Source organism: Ambystoma mexicanum, chromosome 6q (genome assembly GCF_040938575.1).
Source record: "Ambystoma mexicanum isolate Mex_15411 chromosome 6q, UKY_AmexF1_1, whole genome shotgun sequence".
In the NCBI taxonomy this organism is placed as follows: Eukaryota; Metazoa; Chordata; class Amphibia; order Caudata; family Ambystomatidae; genus Ambystoma; species Ambystoma mexicanum.
This window is the reverse complement of record NC_090937.1, coordinates 446004795-446023479: the sequence shown is the minus strand read 5'-3', so window position 1 is coordinate 446023479 and position 18685 is coordinate 446004795. Positions and strand designations below refer to the sequence as shown.

Sequence of the window (18685 nt, the reverse complement as noted above, 5' to 3'; positions counted from 1 at the left end):
GCTATTGGAGTCTATCACAAGATGAGGAATACGTGGGAGGAGACAATCCATTCGAAGAACAAGTTACTTACCAATTTAACGTTCTTTCGACTGGATGTTGTTAGGCAGAAACCTGTGCAGTTCCCTTAGGGACCACTGCAAAAGATTTAGGACTACAGGTGGTTGGCAGTAAACCCAATTGGTAGCAGTCTGTACCACCCAAATTTACCTGGTAGCTGTGGCTGAGCAGTCAGACTTCTCTCAAGATGAGTTAGGCAGTATATAGAGTATACACAATAGGTACAGAGATACAGTAGCACAAGTAAACACTGACCAGAGCTTTGGTGTAAAAGTATATCATTATTTATTTAAAGACACACTTGTAAATTACACTAGCACACAAGAGGTAAATAAATTCAACACACAGTCACTATTACATCTATACAACCCTAATTACTTATTAGACAAGTCTTAATGAGAAACACCACTTATTTTCAGACAGAGGTGAGCGCTTAACATAAAATGGCACTCTAATAAGTTTGTAAAAAGGGAGGGAAAAATGCAGGGTTATGAAAGCACACAAATTTCAATACCTTTCAAAGAACCACAGTGAGGCAGGTTAGGCAAAGTCTACTGGAGAGCAAGGAAGTTCAAATGCCAGGCCCACTCTTAGAGAGAGCAAGCAAAATGTGTCCAGGATCACACAGTGGGGTTATTCCCAAAGAGTCTTTGTAGAAAGTTCACAAAAGATTGAGATCAAGCCAGGAAAAGTTAGTTAACAGGTCCCAGGCTAGCTCAGGTTAGAAAGTCGAGGATTTACTGTCACCCCGAACAATCTGTCGCAAGGGAAGCCAGGCGGGACACAGTACCTGAAAATGGGAAGAACGCTCCAGCGGTTGCAAGTCGGTGTTTCGTCCAGAGGAAGAGAAGGTCTCGACGTGGAGGAAAGCTGAAGGTCGTTGCGCTGCCAGGGAAGAAACCAGCCGCAGAGTTTCCCGGTTACAAGGTACCACCCTTTTCTTTGCTTGGCACGGGCAAGGCGGCCACGAGATTGTCCAGGAAGGCGAAAAGACGGGCAAACTGGTTATCCCCACCAGTCAAAGGAAGAAGACTCTCCGGGCTGGAGATCTCCTCTGTCGTCGGGAAAAGTGGTGAGACGGTTCAGCAGGGCTCCACCGGTAGTGTCGTCGTTGCAGGTCGGCTCGGCTTCTCTCTCCTCGGATTCTTTAGGTCCTGTGGCGACTTCTGAAGTTCCAGTCCCCAAAGCCCTGCTTTTATGCAGAAAACCCCCATTCATTCAGCCTAGCTGTCACTCAAACATGCTAAGTGGTGAGCCGGGGGGCTCACCACTTGGGCCAATCACACAAGAGTGCGACTTGAGTTGCCGAGACAACTCAGTCCAGGGTGCCTAAACCCCCTCCCGCACCCCCTGTGGTACCCAGACAGAGTGGCACCACTTTTGGAGGCTTCTGTGAAGAAGCCCGGCAAAAAAGTGGAATAAAGGCCCCGACTTGGGTTGGAGTCACAGAAGCGAACACAAACGCCATTTTGGAACCAAGTTTCGGTGAAAAATACCAACCGGTGAATTTATATTAATTTAATAAACCGGCGGTATGTTCGAGGCTATTTTAAAAAGTGGTAGCCTCGAACAATGGGAAAATCCCATAGGAATATATTTGCGGTCGAATATAAAAAGTAGTATCCACTGCCACCAGCCAAAACTTGGTCGGGGGGGACTGGACAGTGCCCCCTCGAACAACAGACCCCAGAGCAATCGAATTGCCCCGACCAGTACGTCCACAATATGATGGTTTGTACTGGTTCTGTTCACAATTTAAGATTAGTAAAGCCAATGGTGACTTTACATGCCCTGGGAAGCAGTAGTGAGTCCCAGGGTATGGAGTCTATGTTGGGGGGTCGCTACGACACCCCTGGGTTACTGCACGGAGGGTGCTGTGTAACCCACATATCAAAAACACATGAAACCCTATGGGGTAAAGGACCCCATAGCCCATAGAACACATACAAAGTCAAAGGAACACCTCAAATCATGTCTAGGAGTGGGAGGAAAAGAGTCTCACTCTTAGCAGGAGAAAAAAATAAACCCCAAAAATCCAGCAAAGCTGCTGGGGGACTCACTAGGTTTGGGAAATTAGCCTTAACAGAGAATTCTCCCTAACAGATGTTCCTCCCACATATTCCTCATCGACCCTCCCATCCTACCCCGCAGTACAGTTTGCGTTTCTTACACTCTCCTCTCACGAAAAGTCTATCAGTCACGGAGCACGCCTGGGTGTTACTCGAATATTTCCTCGAAAAAACTGAAGCCAACGTGCGCGGCACGAGCTATTTATACGGATGGTGACGTCGACACGGTACAGAGCCCGTCGAGGGACATCAACGCCATGACCTCGTGCACAGCGCCCTCTGCCGAAAAAAACATTCCGAAGCAGCAAAGCTGGCGAATATGAATATTACAAGATGAGGAATACGTGGGAGGAACATCCAGTCGAAAGAACATTACAGTTGGTAAGTAACTTGTTCTTCAAAGCCTCAATTAGGTCAAATAACTGTTTAAGAATATTAAAACATGGTGGCTGCCATTTTGGAAGGAAAAATGGCTAGCAAATTCACCAGAGAGTAGATAATTGGCCAAAGAGTGCAAAAATAGGTGTGTTGTGGGAGGAGATGGGTGGGAATAGGAGGAAACCCCTATAGATTTTACTTAGCGATGGGTGGGACACATAGCCAAACTACCATATATCCATCCTCATATGTCATCCTGCATTGAAAAGCATTACACACCTGCATCCAAAGCCCCTATTTCAAGCTCTCATGTTAAAGCTCTTATATTAATGACAATAGTTTCAGCTTTATAGGTAGCCCTTTCAGTGCCACCTAATAGCCAAAACTAAAATAGGCACCAGCATGGCCTCTTACAATTTTCCCACCTTTTACAGAACCTAAATGTGGTCTTGTCGTGGCTGGCTCATAAACTCTTCAAACCTATGGCGTCGACAGAACCAAGATTGTTCTCCTGGAAGTTAGCATTTCTGGTTGTAGCCACATCAGCACAGGGAGTGAACAAGCCCCAAGCAATGCCTTTGAAGGGAGAAGCTTGATGCGAGGCAGTGCATACTCTTTAGGAATTATTGGACCCCTGTCAATATGCACCACTGTACATTATCGGAGTCAGATTTATGTTGCCACTGCAGGAAAGAAACTTCTTCTTTCTCATATATGTTTTGGATCTGTAGGGTGGAAATGAAGACACTCTAGAAGTCTGGGGTTGGCCATCAGTGGACATGTGGCTAGATGCAATGGGCCTCATTAGGAGTGTTGCGGTAAGGCAACAACGGCGCCGGTAGTGCTACCAGCGCCATTGTTATCTCGCCTCAACATTCCGAGTATGCTCGCGGGTGCCGCTCTGGACGCATGGTCAGACCAGGCGTGCAGAGCGGCACCGTGAGCAGACTAGGATGGTAGCAGCGGTAACGTTATTAACAGTACCGCTGCTACCATCCTCCCCATTCCCATTGAGCCCTATGGGGGCTCAAATGGGAATGGGCACGTACCGGGTCCGGGTCCCGTGAATGGGAATTACCGGGCCCTCCAAGGTCGGAATGGCCCGGTAAGTCCCCTTTTGCGGGACCTGGACCCGGGTTTGGGGGTAGCCATGCCCTTGTTAAGGACATGGCTACCTCCAAACTCGTAATGAGGCCCAATGTGTTTGAAATCCAGTTTGAAAAAAGTTGTGTAGGACTGAAATGATGACCTGTCTGGCTATAAAAATATTTGGAGTGCGTTTTACGAGCTTTATGCATAACTAAAATGATAACATCTTCTGGGGATGATGCTAGACTTCTGAGAGCCCCTCTTTGTTTTTCTTCTGTTCCATCTTTTGTACCTGCCGTGTACCTCTGTAATTATATTAATGGTGTGTTTTTTGTGCAGGTTTTTTTAAGTAGGATTTCCACATGTGTGCCACAATGTGGTTGTTTTGTGAACCTGCCATGAAAAACAAAGTTTACACAAAAAGTATACAAATATTACTCACTATAGTGACTAATAATTCGTACCTCCAACACCCTACCTTAAATCCCGCTACAAAGCTAGGCATTGGTGGTTGGAAACGTATAGTGGGGTTCTGCAAAATTCTCCGCTCTAGTCTCTTCCTGTTCGGGCATACATACCATATGTAGGGAGGTAAGGGGACTATGGACTAGGATGGTCTTAGTCACTATGATGACTTTTTCAGTTTCCTTCCCTTGTGATTCATTTATGGAAAGCTTGTTGATTTCATTGTCATATTGAAGATAGCCACCCCCTTTGGGACAGGTGAGGTGGTCTGCTAAGTTACACCCCCCCCCCCCCCGGGGGACAGGACAAGAGGGATCTCAATGCAGAACACAGGCCATACATTAGGAGGGATATCTGTCATCCTTCCTTATCTGAGGAAGCCAAATTCTTCATTGGGTATTTAGAAATTTCGCCAAATCACTGTGAGAATGGTTCACTTGGCTTGGTTTCTGAGCCGGTGATGTTGCCATCACAAAACCAATGGATTACGTCATCTCTTTTCAGAGACGGATATAAAATCTTCACAACACTGACACAAAGAGGAACGAGAGAGTGAGCTGAAATGCCACTCACCAACCTGCAGAGCCAAGGCGCAGAGGAGGCCTCATTCCACTCTGAGGTGCCGTCACAGAGAAATCACACGCAGATGGCATGGAGTGATAGAGAGCGGGGAATCCCTCTGAGGGCTGCTCCCTACTACCAGGCCCGCAGCTTGAGAATCTTGGCTGCGTCATACAGAGTATTGATGCTACCGCCGGGTAGGTGGTCGACCAGCACCTGGAGAGACCTGCAGCAAGAACCAAAGCCCATGCAAGGACACATACGACCGAAGAGAAGAAAAACTGTGCAGCCTCTGCCCCTGAGGAACATCCCCAAAGCGAGACCGGTGCATAGTACGCTTGGGGAGCGGGGAGGATGGCAGGCCAATCTGGAGAGGCCCTAGCCCTGGGGTTAGAGAATGAAAGGTCAGAGAGAAAAAGAGCCGCCATACAGCCCGAGACGTGGCAAAAGGCTGCACACCCCAAACCAGGTTGAGAGAACGAAATGTCCAAGAGGGGCCAAGTTGCCACACAGCCCGAGACGGGGTGAGAACCTGAACACTCCACGAGGGGGAGAAGAACTAGAAACAGTGAAAGGGGCTGAGAGAAGACAAGAGAGTAAACAGCCAAACTGGGCCTGAGAAAGAGAGATGACTCAACAAGGGGACATAAAATCAGACACCCTAGGGAGGGGCAGGAACCAAAGCGGTTCCACACTAAACCATGAGAGACCCAGTCACCCAAAGAGACTTTTGTTTAAGATAGACTGAAATACAGGCCCAAAGGCTTAGAGACGTTTGTTTTCCTTTAAGCCAAAGGAAAGAGCCTTGGGAGCATATCTATGTTGGACTTCTGAGAGGGCTAACGCCTCAGGAACACTACCTAATAATACTTTGGAACACTACATTGAAGGTCCGAAGCAAGGCCAACCTGGCAGGAAGCTATTAACTATTTTATTCATAGTTTGTCACTTGGTAGTGCAAGGATTAGTACCATGCTAGATCGGTTTCTAGACAGCTTTACTTTTTTGTATGACATCCTAGTGTGCATCCTTTTGGACTCTTTTCTTTCTTTTATTATAGGGACTAAAGCGATCGGTTTTTAGAGCAGAATTATGCAACAAAATACATGTTTGTCAGACACCTGATCCTGACTTACCACAGTTTGTAACCAGTTTCAGGAAATATTTCACATTTGTTTGAATCCAATAAAATGTAGAAACTCAAAAAATGTTTCACAAACAAACTTAAGTATGAATTGATATCTGGTTAGAAAATGTTAACATATATGTTAAACTATATAATAAATAAAACGCTATCATGAGAACAATGTATTCAGGGGTAAACTTACTGGTGAAGAAAGGGTTGACTGCTGTGATGAAGTAGTACACATAATGCTTGTCAGGAACATCACCATCCATGTCATGATGTAGATGATATCCATGTGTAAAACCTGATCAGAGAAAAGCTTGTGTTATTTGGTGCTCATATGTAAAACAGGGTGTTGAGTCATTCACCTTTAGTTAATTAGGCTCTAAAATATGTGTTTTCTTACCAGCTGCCTAGACAAGACACTTTCTGCATAAAAATCAGCACTTGAAGCAGTTCCCTGTTGCTCTTTATCAAATGATTTCCACAGAAAAGCCAGACTGAGGCAGAAGCTGTCAGTTTGCAATTTGTCAGTGTAAAATGACGACAAGTTTGTCTCTGTATATATTTGTGACATTCTGGGATAATTTAGTGGCGATATCCCTTAAATAGGTCATCATCAGCCAAAGGCATCAGCAAATGCTAAAAGATGTTCCCCAATCACAAATGCATGGCACGTTGTAGCAAATCAGTGCAATGGTGTAGTTGACATTCTCTGTGATATGTCATGCATGATATAAGAAAGATGCTTAGCCTCATATGGTACATAAGAAAGTGCGAAAAACCTTTCAATTGTGAAATGTACATGTGGGGGAAAGCTATCATATTTTCTGATGCAAAACATAACAAATATCTTTGTATTTAAAAACAAATCAATTGAGGTTCAATAACAATCTGAGGAGGAAATTCACCATTGTGCTCTTATGATGTGTTGAGAACACCAAATTACAAAACAGCATTCCTTTGCATTAAAATCAGAACAAAAGCACAATAATAGCCTGTGTGGCAAGTCACAGGCACTATCCACCCTTTATAAAGTGGAGACCGGGGTACTGGTGTAGTCCGGCCTCTGCCCAGTGTTGGACCCATGGGGTGGAAGAAGCGGGGCTCTTTGGGCTCAGAATCCCAACAGAGGTGCAGTCTAGCCCCAAACTCTAGGGTGGGACCAAAATTAGAGCCATCAAAAAACTACATGCCCCATCATTCCTGCAGTAGGAACTTCATAAACCACAGGGTCGAATATCAAAAGGAAAGAGACGACCCTCTATCAGATTTTCCTGAACAGGATGGAATGGCCTGTTCGCTTAACACACAAACCTGAAAAATAAAATCATCAGTAGTGTTGTGTGGATCTTCTAGGTCCACCAAACAGTCACTGCGGGCACGCAGCAGGGCTTTGGGTTGCCACGGTCATGCGGCACGAAACAGCTGTAAGGGGGCACCATGCTCCAATACTCTGATCCTTGATAACCGGATCCAGGGCAGCTAGGCCATGGTCACACAGGCATCTGGTATTGCCTGGGGTCACCCAGGCAGGTACAACAGAATGGCCTGTGAGCACACAGGCCAGACATACATACAGGCTGTGATTACACGGCATAGACCAAATAATGAGCCAGACACCAGATCTGGCATGCAGGGAGTCTGCCGCCATACTGCCGCACATGCCGGCTTGAGCTCCTTTTATTTAGAGGGTGGTCTGACAGAGTCATGACATGACATCTTAAAGGGGACCAAACCACATTTCTCCTTTTGCATTAAAAATAAAACAAACAAGAACCGTAAACATCAAACATGTGAACTAATATTACAACTGTGGATGCATTCCAGTTCGGGAACCCAATCTGTTACAGAGGGCAAACAGTCCTCTCATTAACTAGTGATCCTAGATCCCTCGATCAAACGTCTAACCCTGTGTAGTCTTGCTCCAGTCCTCTAAGGTAGTTTTCCCCTTGATTGCTGGGGACACTCCTGATCATCTTCCTGAGCACAAAATAGGAAGAAAACTTCCTTGTCCTCTTCTTCTTCCCATATGGGCCCTCTTCCCTTTGGTGGTGCGAGCTGATCACAGATGGTCTATGCTGTCGCCTTCCAGCTGCTTGTCGTGTATACTCCCTTGAGGTGGTGGCTGGTGATGGGACTGGTTGGGCTGCTGATGATGGGGCCCGACAGGCCTGTGCAAAGTGGTCCGCCTTTCGGCACCTTCCACATGTGTGTCCTTTGGCAGGGCACTCACGTGCGTGTGGCAGGTCCCATCCATACTGTGGGCAGAGAGCGGTACCTCATACTCCAACATCATTCCGGGGCCACTCTCCTTTCCTGATAGCATCCTAAGGGACCTCTCCGCTCATCATCTTGTGAGGAAAAAACCCTGGTGTCATCTTTGACTCCTCCGTCTCCTTCTCTCCTCACCCCGCGGACCTTGCTAAGAAGGCCTACTATCAGATGCACCTCCTCATAGCCATTTTCCCTTTCCTCACCTTCCCCCAGAAACTTAATGTCTCCAGAGCTCTGGTCCTCTCTAGGCTGCAACAGCCTCTTCCTCAATCTTCTTTTATCCTCCCTACGCGCCCTTCAGCTAATCCAGAATCGGACTGCAAAGCTTATCCTCGGCATCAAGTCCAGCGACTGCATCTCTCCAGCACAAAAATCTCTCCACTGGCTCCCGGTTGCTGCTAGGATGGAGTTCAAGACCCTCTGCATCATCTACAAGGCTTTCTGGGGCCTAGGACCCCTCTACATCCAACTCTCTCTCCCTAAATACCTCCCTGCTAGAGACCGTTGGTCTTCTAGCTCCAACTCTATGCAGACTAGATGCTTCTCTAAGCAGAGAGTGGGGGGGGGGTAGATCTCTCTCCTCCGCAGGAGCCTAGCTCTGGAATGGCCCCCCGCCCCTCTCAGGCTTGAGCCAGATCTCCTTAAATTCCAGAAGCTCCTCACAACCCTCCTTTTCTCTTCTTCCTTCCCTCTCCCCCTTCCCTGCTAACACCCCCGTCTGCTTCAGTGACTGGCTGCCTGGTTCCCTCTGAGTTCAACAGGGCACCAGCCCCCCCCCACCCAGTCCACACCCCTTCTTGCATTTAGCATGTGGACCCTCTCCCCCTGCACCCCAAGCAATCCCTGGCACTTGCCCTCCTATCCTCCCCTTAGCACTTGCCTAGCCCCTTCGGCCTTTCCCCCCTTCCTCCTCCACCCCGCCGTTCACTTGCACTCTCTCCTCTTTACCCTGTACTTCCATTCCCACCCTAACACTTCGCATTCCATGCAGGCCAGCACTCCCCCCCCAAACCCCTCTCTCCCACGCACCTCTTGTTACTGTACTTGCACAATCCGAATGTCACAAGGCCTAGTAGGACCGTTATTGTAATTTTTCTCCCTTGCCCCCCGCCCCCCTTGTTTGTCTTGTGGCACCTTGAAACACCATTTGTTGTATAGGCGCCTTACAAAATCCAATAAAAAATATCCCAGTCATCTCCCATGGCGATAATAGGGGTTTGCTTCCCTGTGCAATGTCGGTGAGTGTCTCAGATTGTGTTGTCTTTGTGCGTTTGGGCACACCTTCGAGAGAAAGAAGGAAAAAAAAACTCTGGGACAGCCTTTCCTACACTTTCCTTTCCTTTGATTGAAAACCAAACCGACATCCACCCCCGAGTGGTATCGGGTAATATTTTCGCCACCAAAAATATCGCCGTACATATGGTCGTCGGGAACGGCCATAGGCGATATTTTTGGTGTCGAAAATATTAGGTGCGGGGGTGTCCCCCGCACATAAAAAAATGATGCGGGGGTTGTGGGGGTGTCCCCCGCAGGGTCCATGTGTTATTTTCACCGCAAAAATATGGCGAAATTTGTGTATGGCGATATTTTTGCAGCGAAAATATCACATGGAACCCCTGAGGTGCATGAGCCTTCCTCAACAGAGTGCAACCTCGGCGAGGAAAGCAGTTCCTTTGGGCTATAATCCCAGAGCACACCGAGATCCTTAGCGTGGGCACTCAGCGCCTTGCCTTCCCCCCCCCCCACTTTATCCTGTCCTTCTTGCCCCCCCCTGTCCCTACTACCCCCCTCCCCCTCTCCGCATCAGTCATCCCATGCAGGCGGCAGCAAAAAATGACACAACACCTGTTTATGATTGGAAGGTTAACATGCCTCAGCAGCTTTATTTGCATAAAGTCTTGGAGTTATCTTACAGGCGATCCGTAATTCACCGTCACTGATATACTATTCAAAGTGCGGCTACCTAGGGCTTACCCCCCCCTCCCCCTCCCCCATCGTCCTCGTCCGGTGGACGCCTCGGATTGAGCCCGGCCCTGGCTATCCACCTCTCTCTACCCCGGCCGTTGGTGATGTCAATTTTTTCCCCATTTCCCCCTGCCCCCCCATTACTCCGGCGAGACGGGAAACCGAGGGAGGAAGTGTGATTGCTCACACAAGTCCGTGCCTTTATGGCCGGCTTCTCCCCGGTTTCCCGCCCTGCGCCTCCGCTTTCGCGCCCTTCAGGGGGGCGGGCCCTGTATGACATCATCCTCCCGCCCCCGGCGCGTCATTTCTTACGGGTGGGGGGGGGGGGGTGGCCTGGACCGCCCCCACTAAGGGGCGGCGCCCGCCATGCCAGCTTTCCTGGCGCATTCGCCCGCCATTTCCTCTCCTTTTAGCTTTTTATTTTATGGTTTTCTTGGCTCTGAGCACACCCCCTTTCTCTCCCGAGGCAGGAGCTGTCCTTTGAGCTCCAGTGGCAGAGCGTGTTGCACCTATTTCCAGCACCTCTCTCTTTTCCTTTTACCTTCTACACAGAGCACCAAGCACACAGCCATAATTGCAGTAGGTTTTATTATTTTTTTTCCCAAGCGCTGCTCTGGAGCCCACTGCGGGGCTCTCTTCCCTTTTACCTTTTACCTTTAGCTCTGACATGGAGTGCTGTATTGTTCACCGCCCGCTTGGCTCGGGGCTACCCATGGAGTAGGGCTCGCACTCCCCCTTCAGCTCCGACCTTGGAATGCTGATTAAGACACTGCTGATGTGGCCTGGGACTCCCCAAGGAGGAGCATCAGCGCTGCAACGTGCAGGTACCACCAGGGCTGGGCGGCGCACTGACAGTCCCTTTTTCCTTTTTTTCCCAACAGAGCTCCGACCACAGAGCATGAGCAAAACACCACCTGAGGCCCGAGTCGGCTCCAGCATCTAATGGAGCCGCGGCTTACTTCCCCACAGCTCTGACCACAGAGCTCCTAGTACAGCGGCACCCACATGGCAGGAAAACAGCTGGTTTAGGCGTGGGCGGGCGTTCACAGTCTTGCGGGGTGGGTCTCTTCACCCTTCTTCACCAATGTTGTGGGGACCTCGGTGGCACCTGGGTCCACCAGACAGTCGCTGCAGGCACACAACAGGGCTCCAGGTTGCCACATTCACGTGGCACGAAACAGCTGCAGGAGGCACCCAGCTCCAATACTTGGATCCGTGATCACATGGATTCAGGCAGCCAGGCCATGGTCACACGGCCTTCTGGTATTGCCTGGGGTCATTCAGGCAGGCACAACATATGGGTCCGTGAGCACATGGGCCAGACATACGACACCAGAGTTGCCACGTAGGGAGTCTTCAGCCGTACTTCTGCACGTGTTGGCTCAACCTCCTTTTATTTAGAGCGTGTCATGACAGAGTCATGGCATGACATTTTAAAGGGGACCACACCACAAGTAGCATATGCTGGAAGGCATCCTAAGACCACAAAGTGCTGCAGAGCAACAGACAGACATCACAGAATTTGCAAGAAAACACAGAGGGCCGTGATCATCTTTTGAAGCTCACAAATACTTAAAAAGGGAAACGTGATGCCCGTAGATGCTGTTTTCCCAATTAACCAATGCCAGACTACATTTAATAATCCCTTAAGGGGAGAGATTATTTGTACCTAATCCGCAAGCGAGTCTGGAAAAGAGATACCGAGTACACCCAGGAAAAAGCCGGTGAGTAGTGACAAATCCAATGGATCCCTCACTAAAACCCTGCCTAAAGTCTCCTCCCAGGTGGCCAGGGAAAGGCAGACGCTTCCTGATCCTGTCCCTGGGGGTGGTGTACTGCGGGAGGTTCACATGGGTGGAAACAGGTCAGGAAGACTGGGAAACCCCCCTGCTTAACTTTCCCCGTAAACCCACACTTTTAATGGCTGTTTGCCCAACAGTAGAAATCAACTAGTCTAATTTTGGTATTGAGGACTACTTTTTTATTTATTTATTATTACTGATATAGCGCGGCCACTGACCCGAGGGCTTAAGGGTGCTGGACAGACGAAACAGACAGCCTAGCACCGTGACAAAGCAGTGTGTTAGGTGGAACCAAAAATCTGAGAAGTGCTCATTAGTTAAAGAGAAGGGTCTTCAGTCTCTTTCTGAATACCCTGATAGGTTAATGGGAAGTCCATTCCAAAATGTTGGAGCTGCTGCAAAGAAGGCTCAATTTTTGGCCTGTTTCATTCGAGAAACGGGAGTCTTCAGATGGGAACAGTTGTTGGATCTCAGGTTATATTTATTGGCTTTAGGAACCAAAACGTCCTTAAGATAGGATGGACCAGAGTTTTTCAAGCAGTTAAAGATGATCCCCATTAACCAAAAACTGATTCTCTCCTTGATTGGAAGCCAGTGTAGGTCCCTTCTTGTGTCCGAGATATGGTCCCTTCTATTTCGGTCCACAACAATTCTGACTGCATTATTCTGCATCACTTGGAGTCTATTAATCTGGCAATTAGATAAACCAGTCAGGATGCTGCTACAGTAGTCAATTCTTAAACCAATTAGTACACATGCTAATGCCTCCCTGCTTGTCCTAGAAAGAAAAGGATGGGCATGAGCCAGAAGTTTAATATAGTAGACCGTGGAAGCAACTAAACTGCTGCCTGTGCATTCATATTCGAAATGCGGTCCAAATAGACCCCCAATGTTTTAACCTTCTTTTTTAGTTTCAATGGTGCAGCCACCAATTAGGAGTTGGGTATACTGTCTCTCCAACTTATGAATATTCTTCTCTGTTCCTACGAGCATCAGCTCTGTCTTGCTTGAATTGAGCGAGAGGCCGTTAGTACCCATCCAGTTTTGGATAAGGCCGCAGATCCTATTGATGTCTATTTCATCTACAGAGAAGACCCCAGTAATTGGAATGACACATTGGGTGTCATTGGTGTAACTAGTGAACTCAACGCCTTTGAGATCCAAGAAGTCCAGAAATGGAACAGTAAAAATGTTATAGAAAATAGGGGAGAGACAAGCTCCCTGAGGTACTCCTTTTGTCAACTCTAATGGATTAGCATCTGCTAAACTGCTCACTCTCCAGTGACGACCCCCAAGGAATGATTTAACCCATCGAGCTGCCGAGGGCTTGAAACCCGCTACCTGGCCACCAAGGCTGCAGTATTCACCAGATTGAAGGCGGCAGACAGGTCCAACATCATCAGCATGCTTGTATTTCCCTGATCCATATGCCGGAGGAGTCCAGATTTTAAATCCAGCGGAGCTATCTCCGTGCCATGCTTTTCTCTGAAAACCAGATTGCCTCTGATTCAGAATGTCGACGGTTCTCAGGTGGGCGAGCACTTGTGTGTAAAAAGTACAAGTATCATAATCCCATATGTACTGGGATGAAGAAGAGGGCTGAAGAGTTGTGGTGTAGTAGTATTCAGGCAATTAAGCCTAATAGCCCACAGCTGACGGAACATGAGAGGCTTAAAAGGCCCCTTCAGGTGCACAGTGTTGGCAATCCAGGCAGAAGTGGAGAACCAAAGGGACTCTGGAACTCTGATGCAGCACATTTCACCTCTTTGTCCTGTGAGCATCTTATTCCCACAAACCTGTTCCCATTTCACCTGTTTGTCCTGTGAGCATCTTGTTCCCACAGCGGAGGGCGGGCAGGAAAGCTGCCTTTCCCCGTGTGAGCCTAATTGCAGAGATTGCGCAGCAAGAAGCGTGTTGGTGACCGCGGTGAGCAGCTGTCGTGAAACCGTTGGTCACAGGAGCGAGAGTGGCTCCTTAATTGAGTGGCCTGGCCAGAGACAGCTTCAGCGAGGAAGGGTGTGGGTCCCAAGTGAAGCCAGAAGTGGTAGAAGTTGTGCAACACGTGGAGAAAGGAATATAGAAGTCGGTAAATTAAACCTGGCATTCTGCATCCTTGCGCGAGCCCTGACGGCAACAGTATCCAGCTTAATAATCACTTGCATAAGAATAGAAGCGAGGGGAAGTTGTTTGAGTCTTTTATGTTATACTTGAAATGTAGCACTTGTGTATGATCAGGTATTTTCTCTTTCCCTCCTTGAAGAGCAAACGCAAAGAGAAGCAATTGTTAAATGTTAAACTGTAAAATACATGAAAAAGTTGCCACGTGTGCCTGATTATGCTTATCAGAGGGAGTGACCTCTGAATCATTATTCATGCAGGCAACAATTGCTTATAAAGAGAAATCAAGTCTTACAATCTTGTTATTTGAAGTTGGAGAGAGCAAGCATTGCCCAAGTCAAGAGTGAACACGGCATTTCATAATTAAGACTGAAAACACCCTTTTCCAAAGCCAGATAACAGTTTAAACAGCACTGTGAACCAAATAGAACTTCAGCATTGCCTAAGATACAAGTATTACATGAAGCCAAGAGAGTGTCAACAAAGCTTGGGAAGGGAACGTTGCTACTTATAAATATGCTTTGAAGTTGATACAACCTACATTACCAAAGACTGTAGATGGAAGAGAGAAGAGTGTTCCAAAGGCAATTACAGGTTGTTGTTGGTTGCAGATAGACAAGTGGGACAAAGAGGCTGCCCCTTTGGATAAGGGATATTCAGAGGAAGAGTGCCTTGCTGTAACGCTCACCTGGTATCCACGGGGACGCCACTCAGCCCTGGTTGCTGGATTCGCCCTGGACCCCTCCCGATCCCGGATGGTGCCTTCGATGGAAGTCGGCCCTGAAAGCACAGGAGGACCGGATTTAGGATCAGATTGAGTGTCCTCCCACCTGCCCTTGGGTTCGACCCGATGGCCCTCTCCCCACCTTGTAGTGATGTCTGGCTGCTCTCCGTCCTGCCTTCTGTGTAGGGGTGCGTAGTCTTCTGCGGGCTTGAGCGACCAAGTTAACTTCAGTGGTCCAAGCCCATTCAAGTGTCTTTTAAGGGAGGTAAGTCTGATTGCAGCAGTCTTTAAATGTCCTTGCCTTCCTTTCTTGTAATTAATGTCTTTTCTTTATTCCCCCTTAGGTGCACGGAGGTTCGGTGAATGCACAGCTTGAATCGGGCTCCTGCCAGAATGGAGGATGCAAGAGAGTACAACGATTTGGTAGGTAATGCGCGAAGTGCGGCGCTGTTTTGTCTTTTACGTGCTAACCTGTCTTCTTTCTTCCTTTTCAGGTCGCGATGGTCTTTTCTGGCGTGCGAAGAGTTCCAGAACGATGCCGGTCTAGAAATGCCCAACCAGGTGAGGTTCTCGTGATGACTGCGGCTAGCGCCGTGAGTAGCTTGTTTTAACGTTGTCTTTCTCGGTCTCCCTTCAGGTTGCTTCGCTCCGGAGCGTCCGTGGTGTCCCGAAGATGCTGATGACTGGATGGACGACTGCGAGCAGCAGAAGGATGGACAATCGACGGGCAGAGGCAGGATGGAATTCGCAGGTAAGTATAGACTAATAATTATGGTATTTGTCTCCTCTGCAGGTCCGTTGTTCAAGGATCGCCGGCATGAGGTCACTGGACACGATGAGCGTCACGCTGCTGGCTGCAGAATAACGCGAAGCACGTTCTGTAACTTGGGTGCAGTTTATATAGCCTTCTAGTAAAGTAGTCCAGGTAAAGTAGTCTGGGCTACCACACCCTAAATCACTGCACCACACAGTCTGGTGCTAGGAACTAGACTGTGTGGGTGCCTCCATGTTGGCTGCAGGCCTCCAAAGAAAAAGTAGTCCCTTCAAGGAGGTTTCCCATCCTGAACATGAGCCTGACGCCAAAGGCGCCAGGACTGACTCCAGGAGAGTCCATGAAGCAAGGCCCCTGAGGCCCCAATCTTGTCATAACCAATACCTGTTTGAAGTTATAAAGTACTGAAGCTGTTGTGGTGTCACAAATTACTGAAGCTGTGGTGGTGTATTTGGTTGTCAGTAGATGTGAGATTTCAGTAGCACAAATGAAGGTAGAATACTATGTGGCCAAGGAGTACGTCCTCATGGTAAACCTTTGTAGAAGTTGACGTTGTGGAAGTAGAAGTGCTGACAAAGATACCTACTCTGACTCCTAATCTTATAAAGAGAGACATATTAACTGCTAACCAAAACATGTGTTTCACTAACATTTACAGAAGTTGTATTTCTTATGGACTTTGGCAATTCTTCTTGGATAAATGGAACTGGAACTGGGGGCAAAGCATTGCTATTTTGAGGAAGTGGAAAATCCTTATTTCTCCAACAAGAAAAGCTTTGTTGTTGTTGGAACTTTGGTTAAAAAAACTTTACCTTGACATTGAAGCATCAAGAACTGAATTGAGACTGTATTACCTACATGGATTTCCTTGTTTCTTTTTGTTGAACATTTGAGCTGAATTTAACTTGAATCCTGTGGAAGGGAGCTAACCCAGATTACTAAGAGGTTGTCAAGAAACTTTGACTATCATTGTTGATGTTATTTGAAGTACCATATTTTTTTATGTATTTGATGTTTATGTATTTTTAATTAAACAGGGAAATCCTTGTCAGAGTAGGTATAATGAAGTGTTTGATAGCATTCATAATTTAATAAAATGGCATATTTTGAACAATCATTCAAAAGTTGTCCGCCTCACATTGCTGACCCCCTCACAGGAGTCGGCTTACAAGAAAGTTCACAGCCTCTCATTGGCATTAAATAACCTGCAGTGTGGATGGGGCAGTGCTACTAGCAAACACATCCAAGTTTACTGCTTTGTTTTAGAGCTTCGCTGAGCTTCCACATTTTCAGCATTAATCCGTCAATATTTTGCTTTGTTCACATTTGTCAAGAGAGGCCCGGGGGCGCTGGCTCTGCGGGCCCACCACCTGACTGTCCCACCGTGCCGCGAAGCGTGGGCGGCCCGCATCTACCTTGCAACTCACTGCGGGACCCCGTGGCCCTCCTCTCCATCCCTCATCAGAACCCGGACCATCAGTGTTGCAGGTGAGGAGCTGGGGGGGCCACCTGCTGTGCTTTCTACACCCCCCCGACGCCTGGCCTAGCTGACTCCTACCTCTCTCCTGAGCTGGCCCCTAATCTCCTCTACATGTGCACCTCGCCCCCCTCCGCACATGGGGCCCAACACCTCTGCTGTAACCACGATTTTGAGGGAGCAAGCTGCCCCACACGCAAATGGACACTGACATTGGCTGTAGGATTGAGTCAGGTGCTGCCTACACTACTGTAGTTCTTTGTGAAGACCTGTGGTGAGCTTTGTGCCTTCTCTTGGCTCTACACCCGGAGTCCCTGAGGCGGGGCACCCCCCTGTCCGGTACTGTGCTGGCCCCCACTGGTCGGCATCATAAGAACCTCAACACCCCTACCCAGATTAGCCCTTGCATAAGCTCTACATCCATCTCGTCCCTGCACCCTTTTCTTGCACCTGGTATTCGGCGGATCTCCCGAAATTCCACTTTGGACTATTGGGCCAGGGTGCTGCTCCCCTAATCCCATACTGTGACCCAATCGGATCGCCCCCTGCCCGGGCCCCACTGCCTGACTCTATCCCCCGGAGCACCACTACCCTCCAACGATACAACCCGCACCCACTTCTTATTATCACTCCGTGACCTGCCTGTCTCTACGGCCCGCTCCCCCGGTGGGTGCCCCAGGTGTTGCGGTAGAGCTCCTCCCTCCCCGTTGATTCTGCACGGGCGACGCCGTGAGGACTTGCTCCCTCCAACTTCACGGGCCACATCTGCCTGCTCCAGTCTACACCATCAACCACCCATAACATGTCGAACAGATCATGCGGGGCCAGCAAGACTGGGGCTATAAACAAGTTCACCAAGTCGACACCCAGGCCCGAGCAGGGAGGCTCCTCCTCGAACCAGGACACCATAGATCCACCGCCAGACCCCCCTCAGCCCAACCTCACGTTGATGATGGAGTCCATGGCAAAGAACTTCGCCTGATTTCATGAGAAGCTGGACGACATTAACGCCAATGTGGCCTCCCTGTTCTCAAAGCTGGACCAGCATGGGACCAGGATAACAGGCGGAGACCAGGATTGGGGCCAACGAGGACGGGGGGCTCGCCCTTCAGACCACAGTCACGGAACTAGTGCAGGATATGAAACAGGTTAAGGCCAAGTGTGACGACTTAGAGTCTAGATCTCGCAGGGACAACATCTGCATCGTGGGTGTTCCGGGTCCGCCCTCAAGGGCAAGATGGAACTGGCTGTCAAAAATCTCCTCAAGGACCTCCTGGATACCCCTCAGCTCTCCCCATTCTTCACGGTTGAGCGTGCACAACGGGCGCTGGCCCCCCGCCCTAAACCTGGCGACTTTCCAAGGCCAATAATTGCTAAGATCCTCAGCTACAGAGATAGGGATCACATACTTCGGCTAGCACGAGAGAAAGGGGAATTGAGATTAGATTTGCAAATCATCAGAATCTTCCCAGACTTCTCTGTGGGGGTCCAGATGGAGCGCAGGCAGTTCAATGGTGTGAAAAAGATGCTTAAGGAGAGGAAAATCGAATACGCAATGCTCTTCCCGGCACGCTTGAAGTTTAACTATCGTAATAAACTCAACTTTTTTACGGTTCCGGATGAAGCAGTGAAATTCATCGAATCACAGATCCCGCTTGGGGATCCAGCAGATGACCTAATGGACAACGACTAAGGCAAAGGATACCGGCTACCAGTGACGGGGCCAACCGGGCAAAACCATGGTCACTGTCAAAAGATCCTCCTACCCCCCGATCCGCCACCACGGCGAACCAACTGAGCCCGA

General features: G+C 48.6%; 2 protein-coding genes across 2 annotated transcripts in view; one reads left to right on the top strand and one right to left on the bottom strand.

Annotated features, from left to right (window-relative positions):
- The window catches only part of IFT74 (intraflagellar transport 74), a 1698810-nt gene that overhangs the window by 723657 nt on the left and 956468 nt on the right, over positions 1-18685 (top strand). The gene's annotated exons all lie outside the window — the stretch shown is intronic.
- The window catches only part of LRRC19 (leucine rich repeat containing 19), a 241973-nt gene that overhangs the window by 182421 nt on the left and 40867 nt on the right, over positions 1-18685 (bottom strand). Inside the window, exon 2 of the mRNA XM_069630924.1 lies at positions 5949-6050. Within this exon, the coding sequence (XP_069487025.1) occupies positions 5949-6041 (93 nt within the window). The 5' untranslated portion in view covers positions 6042-6050. The remainder of the gene's footprint in view (positions 1-5948; positions 6051-18685) is intronic.